Here is a 22,753-nt window from a genome sequence, read left to right as displayed (position 1 = left end):
AGATGAACTACATACATCCAAAAATAGCACCTCAATGATGAGATTAAGTTTTCTTTAATATACTTTCAAACTTGGGACGTAAAGTCACCCTTCACCCACAATATGGGAGGGATAGTAAAAAATTTGACTTTCTGTTCCCATTCATACCTTATAAATTGTTACAATTTTTAGTTCTTCATCAGTCTGATTTGTTAAATCACAAAAATCTGTGATTCAAAAAGAAAAAAACAAAAACCTTTGTAAGTGCTAAGCACATTCAGCACGAAGTGGCTAAGACTCATTTTTGTATAAACAAAGTATCTAATTGCCTTGTATTATCTTTAAGGAATAGATATAATCTTGCAGTGAAAATGATTGAGGCAGGGACAAGACTCCTCAACCCTGGTGGGTTAAGAAGTTCATTACCTGTGGTACCATCTCCTCATGCTACATTATACACATGCTCAAAATTTGGGACACTGTCAACTTGATTTATGAAAACTGCTTTGGCATCCTGGATAAGACAAGCTAAAACCTACTTTAACTAAAAATGTGACAGAAGAGTCAAGACTCTTGAGTGTTCCCATAAACTCATAAAGAGGACAATTGATGAGACAAGTTACATGCACTTAACCTTTAGTAGATAATGTTATTCAAGAATTATTGCCATTTACACCCAGGAGGGCACAGGGAATAGAAAGGGTCAGACACAGACAGGGACAAGACGACCAAGAACCCCAGAGAATAGTAGACCCTCCAATTAAGGTTCTGAGTAAAATATAGGAAATATAGGAAAGATCCCTTATTGAGAAAGGAGACATCATCAAGGTAAACTCTGAATACATACAAAAACTAGGATTTGGTTAAATGGAAATGGGACAGCAACAGATAAAGATGAGCTGGTCCAAGAATCACCATGTGATGCCAGATTCAAGAGAGAGCCAGTTTCTGGGAGAGGTGACAGTATCTCTTTCAGAACTCCCTCCCAGGCTACAAGTTAAAGCCCAGTGGTGAACAATAACCAGGAGGCTTGCACAACCCTCACATAGCCCCATCCCCGCTGATCAAAGATGTACCCATGGTAAGGTACACACTGGAATGTAGAGGAGAGGTCATGGAGAGAAGGGGCAGTGCAGGGAGAAATGACAAATTCCCCAGAACACCAGAATTTAGCATCAGTCCACTCAGGAGAAACAAAAAATAATTCGGAGAATAATTTGGGGAATTTTCTATTTTACAACACTGAAGTCAATACCATTAACCAGGAATTAATATAGACAGATATAAAAATACAGAGTATCTTGTTTACAAGCATATAAAAGTGAGAGTTTGAAAGAAGTTTGTTTCTATCCAAAACAATTTATAGTAGTCACTGACTTATGCTCTCTAAAGAAATAAAAATTAGAGATTGTGCAGAATTGTTTTATTAGTCTCTGCCATATTTGCTACAGACTTAAAAATCTCCTTCCTTCTCTCTCCCACCTAGGCTGGCCCACTATCTGGACCACTGCCATTTGAAGTTTATTCCTTTAAGTTCAGCATCATCCTCGTTGTCCTCTCCTCTCCGTCTTCTGTACCTCTAAGAAATAGATGTTAATTCCTTAAGTGTGATCCCTTAGAGGCTTTCAAACCTTTGACCACAACCCACAGTTCAGAAATATATTAACATTTGGAGCCAGTACGCACCAAAAAATATATACCTCTAAAGTGGACTCAAAAGCTCCTCACAACTTGTATCCTTACTTCATGTTATAAATGCATCTTTCCCATTCTACTCCACCTACTTCATTTTTTAAAAATGTTTATTATTACTGAGAGAGAGAACGCAAGTAGGGAGGGGGCAGAGAAGGGGAGGGACTGGGGGAGGGGGGTGGACACAGATTCCGAAGCGGGCTCCACACTGACAGCATCCAGCCCGACGTGGGACTTGAATTCACAAACCATGAAATCGATCGTGACCTGAGCTGAAGTCAGATGCTCAACTGACTGAGTCACCCAGGCGCCCCTCCACCTATTTTTTTAAGTTTTTTAAAATTTATTTTGAGAGAGAGAGCAAGTAGGAGAGGGGCATAGAGAGAGAGGGAGACAGAATCCCAAGCAAGCTCTGAGCTATCAGTGCAGAACTGGATACAAGGTTTGAACTCGTGAACTGTGAGATCATGACCTGAGCTGAAATCAAGAGTTGGGTGCTTAGCCAACTGAGCCACCCATGCGCCCCTACCTCACCTTTTTTTATGCTGGTAACCCAATGGTTAGGTCACAACTCACAGTTTGAAATACTTAGTAGGTAAGACACAAGATAGCAACATAAGAAAGGAAGTAAGAGTTTGGCATTCAGGCTGTGGGAATTCAAACACCAGCCCTACCACTTGAAGCTGTCAATTTCTCTACCTCATTGTCTTTATCATGGGGATAAGAGAACAGTGTTTATCTCAAAACTAAGGATTAACCAAGACTCTCCACAGAAAGCACTTAAAGCATCAAAAATATTCAATTAATGGCTGGTAATAATTCTTAAATGGTCTGTGGACTTTTTTCATTACGGTAAAATATACATAAAATTCATCATTTTAACCATTTTAAAGTGTACAGTTCAGTGGCATTTAGTACATTCACAATGTTGTACAAACATCACCACCTCTCTAGTTCCAGAACATTTTCATAACCCCAAAAGGAAACCCATTAAGCAGCCACTCCCCATTCTATCCTCCTCCCCAGGCCCTGGCAACCCCTAATCTACTTTCTGTCTCTAGGTCCAGAGACCTTTTTAAGTAATAAATTAACATTTTACTGAAACAATTTTCTAAGGTATATGGAAGTGTTCTTTGGATTCATTAGCCCTACGGCTCATGAGACAAACTTCTGCTCACCATTTGTTTAAATAAACCTTGTGGGTTAGGTAATTCTGTGACCTGTCTTTGGAGTCAGAAACCCCTCCTGTGAATTTGGAGAGATTCCCAAAGTCTGACCCATGTTATGGAGGAGACTGTATTCAGTGTCCACAAGAGACAGAATGAGCAAGACCCTAAAAGAGGTTTCTTCATTACCTTGTGGAAGATCATCGAATGACAGAATATTCACCAAATGCAGATTGCTTATTCTTCAGGCTCTGCATTTTGAAATTCTGCTCGAGTCTCAGAAATTTTTCCATCAAGAGGTAAAAAAGTGAACTTGGACACAGAACTAGAGGCCCATTTCTTGGCTTTAGTGTGTAGTATCATTTCCTTTTGGGGCCCCACCCCTCTCTCACTGATTTCCCACCCTTCCTTTGGGGTGTGGAAGACTGGGCAAAAAATAACTTTGTCCTTCCCAGGATCTACTGGGTGAGTCGCCGGATACTTGATCAAGAAAATAACAGGGACAGGGAGTTACCTTGCAAAGCAGCACTGTTATTCCTTGAGACATGATGAAGGCAGAGACTTCTCAGGCCAAATAAATAAATGTCACCAAGAGGCACAGAAGATTTGAACTGGAAAACAACGTCCTTGGTCCCAGTTGCAGAAGTCAGACTATATCTTTCTCTTTTGTGAAGACCAACACCGTTCACCCAGCAAATAAGCAGCGAAGTCCTCATTTTCCATTCTCCCTACCCATCTCCTACAGCTTTCTGGCCTTCTGGGTGAAAGCCTGACCCGCCTCAAGCACGGATAGCATTGGGCAAACCCCGCTTAGAGGTACTCCGATTCCGGGTCCCAGAGCTCAGCAAAACTTCCCGACTCCCAGGGAAGAGCTCTTTGGCTTTTGAGCTTTTACAGTGGGGGCGGGGGCTTCAAACAGCAAACTCGCCCGAGAAACCTCACGCCTCAAACCCTGGGAACCTCCTGAGATGGAGTGAACTTGATGTGGACACAAACTACACCTTTCCGAAGACCCGGGTGCCCCCAGGCAAGTCAGTGAGAGTGCGGATCTCTGAGTTTGCCACAAAGGATCACCCCCAGCCTCCAAGCAGACGAAGCCGAAGTTTCACCCCAGATCTATCAAAGAGTGAAACCTCGAGAAAAAGACCTGGGAAGCCCTCCCTTCCGCAAGCGCCAGGTGATCCTAATCCTGGCAAGTGTGGGTCCAGCACGTGCTTCAAGCATCCGGCCCTGGACGCTCAGGCAAAAGGGGCTCCAGCCGCCCACCTGGCAGGGAGCTCAGTGACCGCGGTCCCAGCGCCCCGAGTCTCAAGGAGACGGCTGCACGCAAGGCAGGGAGGACCCCGCAAGGACTGCTGCGCGGACCCCTGGGGAGGAGAGGCGGCTGCCTCCCTGGGCGCCAGAAATGCGTCCCGCGCAGGGCTCTCTCCAGCGGGGCCAGCGCAGAAGGCGGGGTGCGGAAGGGACAGCACTGGGTTCACTCAGCCAAGAGTGAAGCAACTCCGGAAACTTCCCGGAGCCGGCGCGCGCCTCCCGCCGCCACCTACTCGGCGCCCCGCAAGCCAGAGCAGCCCGCGCCCACGCCGCGGGCGGGCGCACTGACCTGAGATGGTCTCCTGGTAGCCCTTCGTGAAAAACTGCATGGCTGTGGCCGCCCTCCAGGGCGTCTTGAGCAGTCCCTGCCGCTGGGGGTCCTCTCCTAGCGAGCGCAGGATAGACGAGTAGGCGGCCGCCAGGTTGGGGAGGTTCAGCTCATTATCCTCCTCGCTGCGGGGCCGTTCGCCCTTCCAGCCGTCCGCCGGCTGGACGCTCTTGGTTTCCGGCCGCGGCGGCTTCTCGGCCGGCCCGCTCGGCCCGGGTCGCGGCGACTCCCCCTCGGGGAACCCATTACTGCACCTGGCACCCCGCGGCTTGGCCGGCGCCCGCACCGGACCCTTCTCCATGGACCTGCCGCTGCCGCTTCGGAGGGACTCTGGGACTCTTCGGGGACTGCAAGCAAATTGCACCGGCGGCCGCAGGCAATAGGCTGTGGCCGGGATCACCTGAGGAAAGTAGGCGACGGGCCTGTAATACTCTCCCAGCCAGGGACAGCTGAAGGCTAGGGAGCGCTGCGGTGCCTCCTTTTTATGGGCTGGCGGCTCTGGCGGCGCCGCGAAGCGTTCCCATTGGCCGGAGCCTCCGCGCGTCACGGCGCTCGCCCCGCTCCCTCGCCTGTCCTCTGCCCCGCTCCCGAGAAGGGGCGGCCCGGCGGGCTGGGCGCGAGCGGGGCTCGACCCCGCGAGCTCCGGAAAGGCAGCCGCCGGGGGCAGTGGAGCAGACCCGCGCCAGCCGGGAGGAGGGGGTTGCATCCCTCGGGTTGTGGCGGCGCGAACCGAATCCGGACGGAGGCAGATGTCGAGTGCTGGAACCTAGGCTGGACGCCCGGAGGGGATGCACGCTCCGGGCGCCCGGCGAGCCCTCGCCTCTTCGGCAGAGAATGCTGCTCAGAAGTGCTTGTGTCCCCTCGCTCTAGGAGAGATGACCAAACAGGTGGGCTCGCCGGGGAAAAGACTGCGTTAAGCTGTCGGTAAGGAAACCAACTCTTACGCTTTTAGGGCGAGAGAATAATATATGACACTCTTGCGTTCGTTAGTTTAAAATATGGCCAACGCACCTGCCACCTATGAGAACCCACTCGCCGCTCTGAGGGAGAGTGTTGCACAAGTGGACCTTACGTGAGTCCCTGTATCTAGGAGGATGGCATTTGTGATGGCCAGAACTTTGGCCCTGGAGAAGAATTGATTTGTAAGCGAGGAAAAGTTAGGACTTTCATTAAAAACCCATTTGCGTTCTGTGGGTATTTGGTACTGATCATTTTGGAGTGACGTGCTAAGCTCCTTTCCCCTGATGTTGGTACAAATTGTGAAACGTTATTGATCAACTGGACTTGTAACCAGTGACATCACCTTTGACTGTTTTCTTTAAGATTAAAAAATGTGGGGTTTTTTAAATGGGCTTTTTATCCCCCCTCGCTGGGAGGATTATTTCTTAATGCCAAAGGTCGGTTTTAAACATGTGTCAAATTATTAACATGATTTGCTCCAGAGTTTCTCATGCTGACTTTCTGACATATATACAGGTATTTAAAAAGCTTAGAATCAGACGAACCAGGAGGGAAGCCCTTGAAATTATTCTATACTGATATATAATATCAGTATTATATCATATTTTATGATGATTATATTTATTAATATTATTACTTATTTATATGTATTAATTATTTGTTAATATTATAATTATTAATTAGTATTATTGGAACAGGCGTAGCCCTGTTGTTAACATCAAGGAGGGAAATATGGAAATTACTTGGCCTCCGCAGCACCTTTAGTCTAAAATAGAAGTATTTGGGAGAATGTGCCTTTTAAAGATAATTGTTGAATTTCTACATACATTAAAGACCAAGATACATAAATGAAGAAACATGACCATCTCTTCGAAAACCTCTTTGTCACTCTGCTAACATTTTTGTAGCCCCCCCCCCCTCAGCAAATTCTTGCAACACTTTTTCCCTGTAAATGCACTGCCCACTGTCCACTGATATTTCCTGGTCAGAGTTATCCACTGGGTCTCAAACCGTTTCAGCATAGCTGCAGACAGCGTTAAAGAATGGTCTTGTAGGGGTACCTGGGTGGCTCAGTTGGTCAAGCGTCTGCCTTTGGCTCAGGTCATGATCTCATGTTTGAGCCCCAAGTGGGGCTCTGTGCTGACAGCTCAGAACATGGAGCCTGCTTCAGATTCTGTGTCTCCCTCTGTTTCTCTGTCCCTCCCCGCTTGTGCTCTATCTCTGTCTCTCAAAAATAAGCATTAAGAAAAAAAAAGAATGGCCTTGTATTTAACAAATGAAAAGAAAGATACCAAGTGAGGTACTTTTTTAAATGGAGGGATTCAATGAAGACGCTTTCAGTAAGAATTTTTAAATTTTTAGTGGCAATCTTTTTCCTTCCTTTAAAAACATTTGTAAACGTTAACTAATATCATATTCCCCAAAGACAACTTCTAATTAAATTTTTACCCTAAAAATTAACATTTTCTTATAAACACTGCTACTGAAGCATTAGCACTTTTGTTGCCAAATAATGCAAAATCTCCAGATTTGTTCGATAATATAATTAGTTGTAAAATGGAGGCAATGCCTTTCAGCCAAATGCCCAGAGGTAATATAAGGAAACTTTAAAGTCACCTTTATATAAACAGTTTAACAGTGAAATGTATGTACTTGGCAGGGGTAGTTACAAGTGGAAATGAGAGAAAAAAGAGGAATAAACTAAAATAGGAGGGACATGTTCCCAGAATTTATTAGCACAAAAAAGTACAACAGTAAAACTATGTGCATTCTCAAGCAGGAGTTGTAATGGCATGTATGTATCTAACCCAGTAAGGGACCCATTTTCACCTTGGATCCAACCTGGGAGTTGCTTTGTATCAAAAGGCCAAGGAATTTTTTTTTTTTTTAATTCTCCCACTTTAAGGAAAGTAGCAGAACAGAGAAACAGATGAGTGAGATCCACAGTATCAGAGATTGAATACTGCAGGGCTATAGAAATATATAGTCACTTGCCAAGGGTAGCAGGGAACTAATGTTAGGAATCTGTCAATGGTAACTTGAAAAAAGGAAATTTCTTTAAATACACTTGATGGTGATTGTATATTTGAGATTCAAACTTTAGAGGATATTCTTGCATAAGGTGGAAAAACACACAGGAAAAGTGTCCTTATTCCACTCCTAACTTCCAGAAGTAGGACTATGGAATCAGTGCAATCCTGAGATGTCTCACTAAATCCCTCAAGTATCAGGAGAAGCAAACTAAATTGAGGCCTTTATCTTTCTTCTCTTCTGACTGAGGAGGAATGGGACAACTTTTGGAGAGAAAATGGAAGAACACAAACACTGAGCTGAGTCTCTGAGATGGAAGGAAGGATCAAGGGCTCCATGCTGACTTGAGGAAACTGTCCAAAGCCCAAAGGTACCTCACAAGGGTAGGGTAGACATACCCCAAATGTCACATGTTCCTGGCAGGGGATCTTAGATACCATTTCAAAAGAACTACCACGTGCTAAAAACAGGGATACTAAGGAAGAGTACACTCTACCACAGATGAACACTGTCCCAACCTTCATAATCCCTTATAGAAGAAAGGATATATTACAGTCACCTCAAGTCCCCAACTGTATCAGAGTCAGCAAAGCAAATGAGCTTCTGCAATAATGGGAAACACAAAGAAGTCACCCTCAATAATATCAGGAATGGATAGAACAGAGAAATAACATGGCAACCATGCAAACGTGTAACAGCCAAACTTAAACTAAACAAGGGCAGAAATAATACAGCACAAAGAAGACACAAACACAAAGAGTGCAACTGAGTAGGAAGTAAAGCTCATGGAACAGAAGCAAATTGCTCACAAATGTTTTATGCTACAAAACAAATTAATAAAAACATGGGTTCAAGATGATAAAAAAAACCAAGATAATAAGATTGAAAAAGGAGTTACAGATCTAAGGAAATATATTGAGGACCATCATTATTATGGAATTTGTTTAAAAGAACTATATATAAAATAGACACTGTTAAAAATTTAATTACTGGGGCACCTGGACGGCCAACTCTTGGTTTTGACTCAGGTCATGATCTCATGGTCATGAGATCAAGCCCCATGTGGGACTCCACACTAGGCATGAAGCCTGCTTGGGATTCTCTCTCTGTCTCTCTGTCTCTCTCAAAAAGTAAAAAAATAGGGGTACATGGGTAGCTCAGTCGGTTAAGCATCTGACTCTTGATTTCAGCTCAGGTCATGATCTCACATTTTGTGGGTTTGAGCCCTGCATGGGACTCTGGGCTGACAGTGCAGAACCTGCTTGGGATTCTATCTCTCCCCTCTCTCTCTACTCCTCCCCCGCTCATCCATGCTCTCTCTCTCAAAAAACAAAACAAAACAAAAAACAAAAAATTAATAGTAAATTAAAATAAAAATAAAAAATAAAATAAAAAACCTTAAAAAATTTAATTACTGACATGGAGAAAGGCAGGTGAATGAATGCAGAATAAGAGACAAAGATGAGAGCTATTAGAGAAGACAAAGATGATCCAGCATAAGAATAATTAGGGTTCTTGAAATAGAGAACTCAACAAATGGGAGGGAATATAGTCAAAAATATGATACAAGCAGATTTCTGTACTAGAAATAAACCCTTATATTTATACGCAGTTGATTTTCAAAATGAGTGCCAAGATGATTAAACAGGGTAAAGAGTCTTTTCAACAAATGATACTGGGACAATCGGATACCCTCTTGCATGTAGCAAAAGAAAGAACTCGGTGGTGGGGAGATGGGTGAAATAGTTGAAGGGGATTAAGAGGTATAAATTTTTAAGTAGGCTCTACACCCAACATGGGGTTCAAATTCATGACCCCAAGATCAAGAGTTGCATGCTCTACCAACTAAGCCAGCCAAGCGCTCCAAGTCAGTAATATTCTAATAACATATGGTGACAAATGGTAATTACAGTTATATGATGAGCATTGTCTATAGAATTATGAGTTCACTATGTTATACACCCGAAACTAATATAACATTGCATGTCAACTATACTTTAAAAAAAAAGAAGTTGGATCACTATCTCACATCATATACAAAAATTAACTCAAAATAGATCAAAGGCCTAAATGTAACAGCAAAAATTATAAAGTGCTTAGAATAAAACATAGGCATAAATCTTCATGACCTTGGACCAGCTAATTAGATTTCTTAGAAATGACACAGAATGAAAAGATGCTCAACATTACTCATCATCAGGGAAATACAAATCAAAACCACAATAAGATACCATCTCATACCTGTCAGAATGGCTAAAATTAACAACACAGGAAATGACATGTGGCGAAGATACAGAGAAAGGTGAACCCTCTTACACTGTTGGTGGGAATGCAAACTGCTTCAGCCTCTGGACAACACTATGGAGGTTCCTCAAAAAATTAGAAATAGAACTACCCTAAAACCTAGCAATTGCATTCCCAAAGGATACAAATATAAAAATTCAAAGGGGTACATACACCCTGATGTTTAAAGCAACATTACCAACAATAGTCAAACTATGGAAAGACCTCAAGTATCCATTGACTAATGAGTGGATAAAGAAATGTGGTATAGGGGCACCTGGGTGGCTCAGTCGGGTAAGCATCCAACTTCAGCTCAGGTCATGATCTTACAGTTTGTGAGTTCAAGCCCTGTGTTGGGCTCTGTGCTGACAGTTCAGAGCCTGGAGCCTGCTTTGGATTATGTGTGTGTCTCTCTCTCCCTCTCTCTCTCTCTCTGCCCCACCCCACTTGCTCTCTGTCTCTCTCTGTCTCCCAAAAATGAATAAACATTAAAAAATTTTTTTAAGAAGATGTGTTATAGATACATAATGAAATACTATTCAGCCATGAAAAAAATGAAATCTTGCTATTCACAATGACGTGGATGGAGCTAGAGTATATTATGCTAAGTGAAATAAGTCAGAGAAAGACAAATACCATATGATTTCACTCATATGTGGAATTTAAGAAACAAAACAGATGAACATATGGGAAAGGGGGGAAAAAAGAGGGGGAAACAAACCACAAGAGATTCTTAACAATAGAGAACAAGCTAAGGGTTGATGGAGGGAGGTGGGGAGGTGAGCTAAGTGGGTGATGAGTATTAAGGAGGGTACCTGTTACGATGAGCACTGGGTGTCATATGTAAGTGATGAATCACTAAATTCTACTCCTGAAATCAATATTATACTATATGTTAATTAACTAGAATGTAAATAAAAATTTGAGAAAATAAATAAATGGCCATTTTTAAAAATGTTTTTATCATTTATTTTTGAGAGAGAGAGAGAGATAACATGAGCAGAGGAGGGACAGAGAGAGAGAGAGACACAGAATCTGAAGGAGGCTCCAGGCTCTGAGCTGTCAGCACAGAGCCTGACACGGGTCTCAAACCCATGAATTGTGAGATCATGACCTGAGCCAAAGTCGGACACTTAACCAACTGAGCCACCAGATGCCCATAAATAAATAAATAAATAAATAGACTCACAAAGTAGAAGCAAAAAAGGGAAAAAGAAAAGATAAACTAGGCTTCACCAAAATTTAAAATATAACCCACAGAATGGGAGAAAATACTTGCAAATCATGTATCTAATAAGGGACTAGTATCTAGAATATATAAAGAACTCTAACAACTCAATAAAAAGACCAATAACCTAATATACAAATGGGCAAAGGATTTGAATTGACATTTCTCCAAAGTAGGTATACACATGACCAACAAGCACATGAAAAGATGCTCAACATTAGCTATCAGGGAAATGCAAATTAGGGCCTAAGTGAATATTACTTCACACCCCCTAGGATGGCTGTATTAAAAAGGACGATAACAAGTATTTCAAAGGATGTGAAGAAACTGGAATTCTTATACACTGCTAGTGGGAATATAAAATAGTGCAGCTGCATTAGAAACTGGCAGCTCCTCAAAAGGTTAAACACAGAATTCTCATATGACCCAGCAATTCCACAACAAGTAGAAACACAGGAGTAACAAAAACATGCCTATACAAAACTTGCACATGAATGTTCATAGCACCATTATTCACAATAGCCCAAAAGTAGAAACAACCCAGGGGTGCCTGGGTGGCTCAGTTGGTTGAGCATCTGACTCTTGATTTCAGTTCAGGTCATGATCTCCTGGTCATGAGATCAAGCCCCCACATTGGGCTCTTTGCTGACAGCATGGAGTCTGCTTGGGATTCTCTCTCCTTCTCTCTCCGCCCCTCCCCCACTTGCGCTTTCTCTCTCTTCCTCTCAGAGTAAATAAATAAACATTAAATAAAAGTGGACACAACTCAAATGTCCATCAACTAATGAGTGGATAAACTGTGATATACATGTACACTGGAATATTATTCAGCCATAAAAATGAAGTACTGATATAGCCAATAACATGAATGAACCTTGAAAACATTATACTAAGTGAAAAAAGCAGATGCAAAAGGCCACATATTGTGTGATTCTATTGTATGAAATACCTAGAATAAGCAAATGCATCAAGACAAATCAGATTAGTGGTTGCCAAGGCCTTATGGGACTAGGGAGTGACCACTAATAAGTGTGGGGTTTCTTTTTGGGGTAATGAAAATTTTCTGGAATTAGTGGTGATATTTGCACAACTTTGTGAATATATTAAAAACTACTAAACTGTACAGTTTAAAAGAATAAATTTTATGGTATATGAATTATATCTCCATAAAAAAGGATATTCCTCTTAAAAACTAAAATACAATTTGCAAAAAATATGTATATATATCCATATATATATAATTTTCTAGAACAATATCTTCTAGAAAAATTTAAGACAGAATGCTTAACACCAAGCTGGATAAGCTTCAAGAATAAGGACAGTTTCAAGGATAGAGTTTTTCAAGCATCCATGCAACAAAACAAAACAAAACAAAACAAAAACAACAAATTGCCTAAAAAGGTTTGGGAGTAAGGACATAGGCTATCCTCTAGTTTTTCCACAGCAACAGTCATTGCCAAAAAAACAATACAATTTTTTTCTGAAGGAGAAAGTTTTATAGCTTTAAGGAAAGTACGTTATACCCACTCAAGAAATCATTCAAATACAAGGATACACTGCCTCAAACATGTATGAACTCAGAAAACACAATGTGTATATAAGTTCCTTACTGAGAAAACCACTTGATATGAGATCCTGCTAATTAAGAGATAATCAAAATAAAGAACTCAAGAATTAAGATGGTATGGTAAGCATTTAAATATAAAATCAATTTAAATTTTTTAAATATAAAAACAATTCTAAGTATAAAGCCAATGCTAAAACCACTGTCACAGAACAGAACATGAACAGTATGAACCTGGACAATATAAGAGTAATACAACTAACCAAAACTAAAAATTGAAGAAAGGGAGATGGGCACAGTCTTCACCCTTCATTAAAAAGGGTCAGGAATACTATTTAAGCTGGTGGGGCGCCTGGGTGGCTCAGTCGGTGGGACATCCAACTTCGGCTCAGGTCATGATCTCATAGCTTGTGAGTTCAAGCCCCACGTTGGGTGGGCTCTGTGCTGACAGCTCAGAGCCTGGAGCCTGCTTCAGATCCTGTGTTTCCCTCTCTCTCTGCCCCTCCCCCACTCTCACTCTGTCTCTCAAAAGTGAATAAACATTAAAAAAACTTTTTTAATATTATTTAAACTGGAACATATTAGTAAAAAAAAATCTTCATTTTTTTTTTTTTTTAGCTTTAGAGGAATTATTAAAGAAATACCACAAAGAAATTTTATGTGTCAACTTGCCCAGATATCTGGTAAAACATTTCTGGGTTCATCTGTGGGGCTGTTTCCAGAAGAGAGTAACATTTGAATTGGTGAACTGAGTCAAGAAGATTGCCTTCCCCAAAGTGGGTGGGCATCATCCAATCTGTGTTGGGCTTGAATAGAACAAAGAGGCAGAGGAAGGGCAAATTCACTCTCTCTGCTTGAACTGAGACACCCATCTTCTCCCACCCTCAGGCATTGGACATCACTGCTCCTGGTTTTCAGGCTTTCTGACTCAGATCAGGACTTATATCATCAGCCCCCCTCATCCTACACCCATTCTCAGGCCTTATGGACTCAGACTGAAAGTATGGCTCTGGCTTTCCTGGCCTTCCAGCTTGCTGAAGGCAGATTGTGGGACTTTTTGGCCACTATAACCACGTGAGTTAATTCCTATAATAAATCTCCTCTTATATATCTCTCTATATATATTTTATTGGTTCTGTTTCTCTGGAGAAACCTAACACAGATTTTTCGAAATAGATTTCTTCGGATTTGCTTCAGATCCCTTTTCTTCTATTAAATTCAAATAAAGTAGATGTAAGTGTTTCTTAAAAAACAGAATTTCTGATAGGATGCTATTTGGCAAAGGGTTTCAACCAGCTTTTACTGAAGAACTGGAAATTCATATTATAATGCCACTGCGTGGTATTCATAGTCAGCGACCCACTAACCTGTATGTGGTTCTCATTCTATAGGGTAGGCTCAGTTATAAATTCCATTAAAATCCCAAGTATAGAATAAGCCACATGGAACCCCAAGTGAAGACTGGATCCTGATGCCCAGGGTAGACAATCAGGTAATGCCATTTGGGAAGGCTGTTATAGCCATGTTTCTCCTCTGGGTGTGTAACATGTTAATTGCAGCATGGGAAATATGGTAGGGAAAGCAAAATCCAAGTTCCTGTTTCCTGGGTAGCTATGAAAAAAGTCAGGCAACACGTGCTGTCATCACCCTAAGTTGTGCTAAGGATGTGAATTCATAGAGATAGCTAGATGTGAAGCATTCTTCAGTCTGTTTGATGATGGGGGTGAGAGTGGGGCTTCAGTCCTGGGATCCCTTCCTTCAATTACTTCCCTGGCTCAGGACCACCTGCAAACCTTCTGTAAAATGCAACAAACCTCTTTCTATCCATGTTCCATTTAAACTTGTCTATGTGAGTAGGCACCAATAAAAGATCCCCTAGAGACAATTTCCCCTATCCTGTATTGGACCCAAAACCAGATGTGAACCTTGAGGTTGAGAATCCCAAACCAACAAGGAGAAATTTAGTTTCATGAAATAGTCCAAATGCTTTCACTTTGAGCTGATTCTTTCAGGGTTTTAGTCCAATTCTGAGTATGTTTAGGGGGCCCTTTCTGGTCTAAAACCCACAATGTGCAAAATATTTGTGGTTTTAGAGATTAACAAAATTAAGTTCGTAATCTGCTCTCACTGAGTTGATCAACTTCAGAGAGGGGTTCCATTGCTATGGCCCCAATGGCCCCATGATGCCATCAAGATCAGGAGTCATTCTGGGGCGCCTGGGTGGCTTAGTCAGTTGAGCGGCTGCCTTCAGCTCGGGTCACGATCTCGCGGTCTGTGAGTTCGAGCCCCGCGTCAGGCTCTGGGCTGATGGCTCAGAGCCTGGAGCCTGCTTCCAATTCTGTGTCTCCCTCTCTCTCTGCCCCTCCCCTGCTTGCTCTCTGTCTCTGTCTCTCTCTCAAAAATAATAAACATTAAAAAAAAAAATTAAAAAAAAAAAAGATCAGGAGTCATTCATTCGTTCAACAAATATTCAGTGAACATCTACTATATGTCAGGCTCTGTGCAAGGCACAGGGAATGCAACAGTGAAAAAAGACACAAAAACTCTGCCTTCAAGGAGCTGACATTTATTCATTCAACAAGTTCTTTGGTGTTGTTATGTCTACAACATATCTGCTTTTTATTATTATTGATTTTGGAAAAATTCTAGAGACTGTTGCCCCTTAAAAAGTAAAACTATATAAGCTCACAAGTTAGAAAAAATAAGAGTCATGTCATGTTGTGGTTAAGAAACAACCTGTGGTGTCACACTCTGTGGGTTCATGCCCTGGCTCCATTAATTATCAACTTAGTGACCATGGGTAAGTCTCCTAACCTCTTAAAGCCTCGATTTCTGCATCTGGAAAATGGGTGGTATAATAATAGGACTTTCTCCATAGGCTTGTATGGGGATGTGAGACTATCCAGGTAGAGTTTAGCAATAGCACTAGATACATAACAATTGAGTGACATATGTTAGCCATTGTTAATAGCAAAGTTGTTTAAAATACAAAAAGAATATTTTAATTATTGAAAGATCCCTTGGAAAAGGAGTATTTAAGTATCGATTTACTCAAGGGAATCTAGATCGGATCAGAAAAACTTAGTGACATCTCTTATGATTAACTGAAAATTAATCAGAAATTAAAATAATGTGAATCAATAAGAATATTTAGGTCTTTCAGTAATAGATTGTAATTGGGGCAAAGCTTTGTAAATACTGCAAGTCCATTATCTTATTTAATGCACTTTGTACAACCCCTGATTGTGGAAGTACAGAATTATACCTATTCAGTGAATAACATTTCCTGTTAAATGCCCATACATTGAGCTCCTGACCAGGCACTGTGCAGCGGTATGAGTCAGCAAGAAAGGCTGGCAAACTCATGTATGACAGAAAGAATGAGGCAGTGCTCTGCAAAGAGTGCCATCCCCAACACAGCCACGTCTGATGGCAAGGCTGCACATCCCATCCTGGAATGTCCCCTTGTCCCAATGTCCTCTATCAGTTAATGTGCTACTTATTTCTGGAAGATTCCTAGTTTATCCAGAGTAGAGGATTTGTTTTCTAGTCAGCGGATGCTTTCAAGTGGTAATTTAAGTGTCAATGAAAAATAAACAAAAGGTGTTGCAAATTCTGTAAGATCTTAGCAGTTCATTGAAGCTCTGTTGTTACTGAATGTATCTCCCTCTCAGTTGCCTGGGGAACTGCATTTTAATGTCACACATCAAGCAGTTCTTTCCTGAATGTAATTGTAGTTTTTCTGATGCCATGGTTAAAGCTGTTCAAATGTTTGGCTCCTGGCAAATACTTCCTAACATCATTTGCGACAGTGATGGATCTGAAGCAATTTTAATACATTTTTAAATCCTACTAACTTGTTAAATAACCAGAGAAAGAATCCTATATAAATTGAAAATATCTTTATTACCAAAAGAGGTGTTTGGGAAGATACATTCAAATTTGTAATGATCTGATGTTTTCAAGACTGTGGTTGGTCCTTTGCAGGATTTCATCTAGAGGGCAGCCATGATCTCTTATGAGAGAGGTGCCTTATATCGAGATGAAGGCCCGCACTGGATAGACCATTGGTTTCTGACAATCACTGCTAGATGCCTACCCAATATTTTTTCTCACCTTCTTTGTTTACTGAAGGATCTCCAACTTAGTTCAGAGAGACAATGTGCCTGGACTTGGCTAAAAACACACATTTTCCAAGCTCTCTGTAGCTGCAGTGGTCTTGTGGCATAGTTCCGTCCAAAGAATTATCAGTCACTGGGTAGCACTTCAAAGGATATGTGCCTTTCAAAGGATACGGATAGGTGCTCAGCTGATAGGCACATTGTGTCCTTCACATTCTTTCTCTTACCAGGAGTGCTGAGGCCATGCTCAAAGGATCAGTCATCTTGTGGCCACAAGCACATGCTCTGGATGGCTGAGCAGAAGGATAGGAAGATCCTAAGTCCCTGATAACACAGCAAAGCCTTCTTTCCAGCCCTGGACCACCTCCCTCCAGGCTTCTCATTACTTGACAAAAGTGAAACGATTTATCAAACCACTAGTGTTTGAGTCCCTGTCATTAAAAGCCAGACAACTCCTAACTGATACAAAATTTGGTACCTGTAAGCAGAATGCTGCAGGTAAGAAGGGAACCTAAGTGTTCGGATAGAGGGCTTTAAAGACCCACCTGTTGGAGGCTGGAAAGATAGTGGTCCCTGTTTTGGCAAGGCATTTGATCAAACTGGCTCTGCTGTACCTTGCTTGCTGTGCCTCATTTAGCACTATGATGGCAGATTAGGAAGAGAGATGGGATCTTGTCCATTGGTAGTATTGCCAAGTCATTCTAGATGAGCTCTGCCACCTCCAGACTTCTTACTGGGTAAAAAGAATGATCCTTTATATTTTATTTGCATTTTACACTATAGAATCCATTCTAGTTAAGGCACATAAATGAGATGAACAACTCCAAGTACTTTGCATGGTGCTGGGTATATGAAAACTATTTCAGAGGAATTTGCTGAATAACTAAATGGAACAATCTTATCATCCTATTTTTGTCTCACTTCAGAATGTGCAAGGATAAGAATCTTGCTTTTGTCGGTTTTACTATTATCTGCTAATTTATTATCCTTGCTTCAGGAAAGTGAACAATTTACAGATTGAATAAATAACTAGGTTGGAGGGGCACCTGGCTGGCTCAGTTGGTAGAATGTGACTCTTGATCTCAGCGTCATAAGTTTGAGCCCCACATTGGGCATAGAGTTTACTTTAAAAATACCTATCTGCCTACCTACCTACCTACATGTATACATACATAACCTACACAAACTGGACTTTCTGATATCCATCCCTAGCCAAAACATAAGACAATAATAAAACACTTTTTGAATACTGTCATGTGCCAGGCACTGTTCTAAGAACTTTAGTAACTGATTTATTCTTCACCACAATGCCATAACATAAGATTATTGATAAATTGGTTCTGTCAGTGGAAACCATTATTATAATAGTTTTGTATGTACAGAGGGCACAGGTAAGCTAGGTATCTTGTCCAAGATCACATACTTAGAATGCATGAGTAGCAGAGCCAGGATTAATCCAAGTGTGTTAGCTCTTGAATACCACACTTTAATGTTACATTAGTATGATTTTTCTTCATTCTTTGTCATCATTCTCATTTTGCCTTTGGCCTCTGTGCTAGTTGCTCTTGCCTTATGAATTTGGGCTTTTTAAAGTCTTTGCTTGATCATGCTATGTATTTCTTCTTCTATCCACCTGTGAGGAGGTGGTTCTTGGGTTCAGGCATCATGTCCCCCATGGAGGCAGGCTCTCTATACAAATGATTAATGTTTATACTTGATGCTTTAAAAAAAAAACAAAAACAAAATTGTAAATTTGTTTTATTATAACAGTGAGGCGTAAACATTTGCTAATTACTATATGACTAGTGTAGCAGAGAATTCTAGGTGTTTCTGTCTACATTCTCCCCTTCTTCTAAAGTAATAGAATCCTAATATTAATATGGGTACATGGCCACCCTGAATGAAGACACTTTGCAGCCATTCTCACACTTAGATGAGGACACTGATTTCCAGTCAATGGGATGTTCAGAAAAGGAATGTATGCAACTTTTAGGTTGCATCTCACTTCTTATAGCCTGGAATAGGAACATCAGGGCTTAATGGATTACGTAGACAAAGCAATTTCCTATAGATGGTGGAACCACCAGACAGATGGAGCCTGGAGCCTTGGTGATTATGGAGCAGAGCCACTCTGTCAGTCCAGTCATATACTTGAGAGAAAAATAAATTCCTCTGTTGTTTAAGCCACTGGTATTTTGGACCTCTATTGTTGGCAGTAGAACCTATGTCATAATTAATACAACTGGGATATACAATTTAGACTTCAGAGCCAGACCTAAAGAAATACAAATGTCAGTCATATCATGTTGGTATCTTGCATGATTTATCTGAGTCACCAATCTTTAACTGACATCATTGTTGTATAACTCTAGATTGCAGAGGAGAAACTCTACATTTTAACAAAAACAACTCTGAATCTTTCCTGGAATTAGACCCCTCCCTGATGACTTCTAGTCTCAGAGCCTCCAGATCCCTTTCTGTAGCTGTCAGGGACTCTGTTTAAACTATTGGAGAAATGTCTTGCCATTCCCCTTTGACTTTCTAGTTTTTTCTTGTTTGAGTCAGTGTTTGAATGCCTAGACTTGACAACTGGGGTGTGGTGTAAGGTGACAACCATCCCAGTTTGCCTGATATCTCCCGAGTTTTAGCACTGCAAGCACAGAAAAACCCTCATTCTTGAGCAAACCAGAATGGTTGGTGACACTAATTATGCTTAAAATATATTACTCTTACTTTTCCCAGAGCTTCTGAGTTTTTATCTATAACTACCTTTCTACTTTCTTTCTTCCTTTCATTCTCAACCAACATTTGTTGATTGTCCATCATACACCAAGTAGAATGTTAGGTGTTAGAGAAGTACAGAGAATAATAGGATAAGGACCTTCTCATCTACTAAAAGAAACAGATGTGTAAATCTAATTACAATGCAGTGTAATAAATACAATTAAAGAGGGAGTGTGAAATACTTGGGGAGTACAGAGGAAGCAAAACTTGAAATACTGGTTGTGTTAGGAAAGGGTTTCATAAAGGAGGGGCCATTTAGTATGCATCTTAAAGATGGTTAGGTATTCACCAAGCAGGGAAATTGCTAAGAAGTTGCTTCTTACTACTTAGTCCTTCCTTTATAATGGAACTGTAATCTGAACAGAAGTTCAATACAAAACAAAACAAGAAAACAAAAACACAATCCTGGAAACGGATGCTGATTATTCATGATTTTGTGAAATTTTTGTCTGAATCTTTCTGCCGCTCAGAAACATGTTATAGTTGTTCTGGTTAAAGAAATGCAAACAGAAGTTGTTGGATGGATGCAAAGACTAATTGAGAGGGACATACAGTTGATTCGAGTCCTTTTGCCATTTCTCCTTTCCTTTCCTGGGATTCCGGGGTGTTGACTGGCACTCTTACAGCCATCTTGGACCATGAGGCAACTTTCAGAATGAGTGCACTAATGATGGCAGATTGGAAAAATAAGAGGAATCTGGCCCATCATTACTATAGAGCAATCATAGGAGTCCTGGACTATCCACCTCAGGACTTTTACAAAAGAAAAAACTCATCTTTTGTGTATTCATACCATTGCTATTTAGGGGGTTGGGTTAAATGAAGTTAAACCTAATCACAAAGGATATAAGTAACTAGTCAAAATTTTAGTGATTACTGTATTAGCAGTCAAACACCCACCACTACTCTGACAGTTTGAGTAAGAATTCTCTGACATACTACAAAATATACAGACTTCATTGTAGATAATAGAAAAATATCAGACAACTTTTGGCCATATCCCACTTCACCCATCTCTTTTCAGATGCTGGGTCCCTCTCCTACCACTTTTCCTCTTCTCAGGATTAGCTCTTTTTTACCCACCATGTCAACCATTACATTCCTGTCCATTTATTTGGTAAATTAGTTCATCTATACTCCAGGTCTCAGCCTTGCTAAGTCCTGATGATCATGTACTTTCTATTCCCAAAAGATATTTTGCTTATTATAGACAATTTTTCTCCCCTAAAAAGAATACTGTATTAACTCAAACTAACATTTTCCCTCTACATGTATGTTATCTCAAAATCCCAAAGCTTCCTCAAACAACTTGTAGCTATTTCTTGCAGTTCTCTATAACTTAGTATCCACGGAAAAGCTTGGTCCACAGAGGAAGTTCCTAACCTAAGATGTATGGATTGAGTTTATCCTGTTAAAAGATAAACTGAAGCATATTAAATTTTTAAGAGTTTTGAGCAAAAATTGATTCCAGTCAGGCAGCACTAAACCAGAAGTGGTTAGAAATGCTCCACCAAAAGGAGTCAGGGAAAAGACTTATAGAGAAGTTGTGGAAACAATGCAAGGAAATTATTTGATTGACTATAGCTTAAGCAGTTGCCTTATTTGGGAAAGCCTTGTTGGCTGTTTGTGATTGGTTGCTATCCTTAGGTTTTGATTTCTTTACCATGAGTAGTTTTCAGTCTTAGGATTTGGTTTGCTTAGTCAGGCCACGAAGGCATTAAAGCTATCTCAGTCAAATGGACTCCTTGTTTAATTAATTTAACAGTCTAAAGCCCTGACAATTTCTTCATACTCCATCGGTGCAGTATAAATGGCTTTTCTAAATCTAAGGAGTGTGATCATTAATATTAAAGCTGTGTGTGTTTGTTTATACCCATCAGGTGAGTTAAACTGCAGTCCTGTTCAGGTATCAGACTTACATTTTTGTGAGGAAACCTAGAGACAAAAATATTAGAATTTTAGACTGGTAGGGAGGTATTTTTGAGCAGGAAAGCCTCAGCACCCCTCAGTTTCCAATGAATAAGAAGCCCCCACTCCCAACCTTCAGCCTCTAAACAGAGCTGTCTTCGGCTTCCATGTACTGAAAGGTGAGGGGGGAAATGAGAGAGTCTTTAGTGGCATTGGAAAAAGGAGTATATCCCAGCAACAACCATAAATCCTGGGCCTTGGGAAATAGCATTAAGTAGGTCTGTATATCTGCAAAGTTGGGAAGAATCTAAAAGGAGAGTTGTATAAACTTTCCTCTCCAAGGCTAAGTCAATTTCCTTCTCTTAACTCCCCGGGTTTACTTGACCTGTTTCTTTCCTCTTCTCTTGGCTTATTCCCCGCTTGCCAAAATCTGCCCTTCTCACTTTTGTTGTATACCTAATATTAATTATTATTTAAAGAAATGAAATATATTTCCAAACTGTGTTCGGGTGTATATCTATATCAATATCAATATAAATATTGATATCTTCTTATTGAAATCTACAAAGAATTATATAGGAGTAGGTGGTTGTAAAATTTGAGGATGAGTTTGGGAGATGTAGCTTAATTAGAAGAACAATGAGACTCTCCAGAATGTTAACATAATAGGAGCCTGTGTTTAAACAGCATATCCTGGGGTGCCTCGGGGCTCAGTCAGTTAAGTGACCAACTCTTGATTTCAGCTCAGGTCATGATCTCATGGTTCGTGGGACTGAGCCCTGCATCAGGCTCTGCACTGACAGTGTGGGATCTGCTTGGGATTCTCTCTCTCTCCCTCTCTCTCTGCCCCTCCTGCACTCATGCATGCTCTCTCTTTTTCAAAATAAAGTTATATATATATATATATATATATATATATATATATATATATATATATATTCATACATATTTGATTCAAACCATGAAGAGAACAGGCCCTTTTGGGCCAAGCCAAGAATGGTATCCAACTAAATAAGGATCAAACAGAAATCAAGAAATGACCAGAAGGCAGAGAAACTCCCCCACACTCCATGTCCCCTCACCACACTCCCTCAATCCAAAAGAGAAAGCCACAACTGAGCACTAGGCTGATATAGTCTTTACATGGAAATCTGTGAGCAGTGGCAGAGATTGAAAGGACAGGGAATCCTTTGTGAAGAGCCTCTGAAAGCCATCCGTTCTGATTTTGGCAATGATGTAGAGAAAGAACACAGTTTGGCATTTAGACAGGCCTGTGGAATTCCAATTTAGCCCCTTACTAGAAGCTCTGTACCTTGGGCAGGTCTGTGTACTTCATTTTCATCTTCTGGAAAATGGGACTAACAGTATCCTCCTTGCAAAGCTAATAAAATGATT

At 40.9% G+C, this 22,753-nt stretch overlaps 2 protein-coding genes across 7 annotated transcripts in view; one reads left to right on the top strand and one right to left on the bottom strand.

The window, feature by feature from the left end:
* The window catches only part of GCH1 (GTP cyclohydrolase 1), an 82,116-nt gene extending 77,185 nt beyond the window's left edge, over nt 1-4,931 (bottom strand). For 5 of the 6 annotated variants that reach the window (XM_049612758.1, XM_049612760.1, XM_049612757.1 and 2 more), the window contains exon 1: nt 4,441-4,931. In XM_049612758.1, the coding sequence (XP_049468715.1) occupies nt 4,441-4,780 (340 nt within the window). In that variant the 5' untranslated portion in view covers nt 4,781-4,931. Of the gene's footprint in view, nt 1-147; nt 4,372-4,440 lie in introns of those variants that run through there. The other variant, XM_049612759.1, reaches the window with a different exon arrangement.
* Nucleotides 4,932-4,963: 32 nt separating this feature from the next.
* Nucleotides 4,964-22,753, top strand: part of LOC125910307 (uncharacterized) — a 28,478-nt gene continuing 10,688 nt past the window's right edge. Inside the window, exons 1-2 of the mRNA XM_049614091.1 lie at nt 4,964-5,403; nt 13,434-13,619. Of these exons, the coding sequence (XP_049470048.1) occupies nt 4,964-5,403; nt 13,434-13,619 (626 nt within the window). The remainder of the gene's footprint in view (nt 5,404-13,433; nt 13,620-22,753) is intronic.

Source organism: Panthera uncia (assembly GCF_023721935.1).
Source record: "Panthera uncia isolate 11264 chromosome B3 unlocalized genomic scaffold, Puncia_PCG_1.0 HiC_scaffold_1, whole genome shotgun sequence".
Classification (NCBI taxonomy): domain Eukaryota; kingdom Metazoa; phylum Chordata; class Mammalia; order Carnivora; family Felidae; genus Panthera; species Panthera uncia.
Note: the sequence above shows the minus strand (reverse complement) of the source record. Positions and strands in the feature narration are given on the sequence as shown.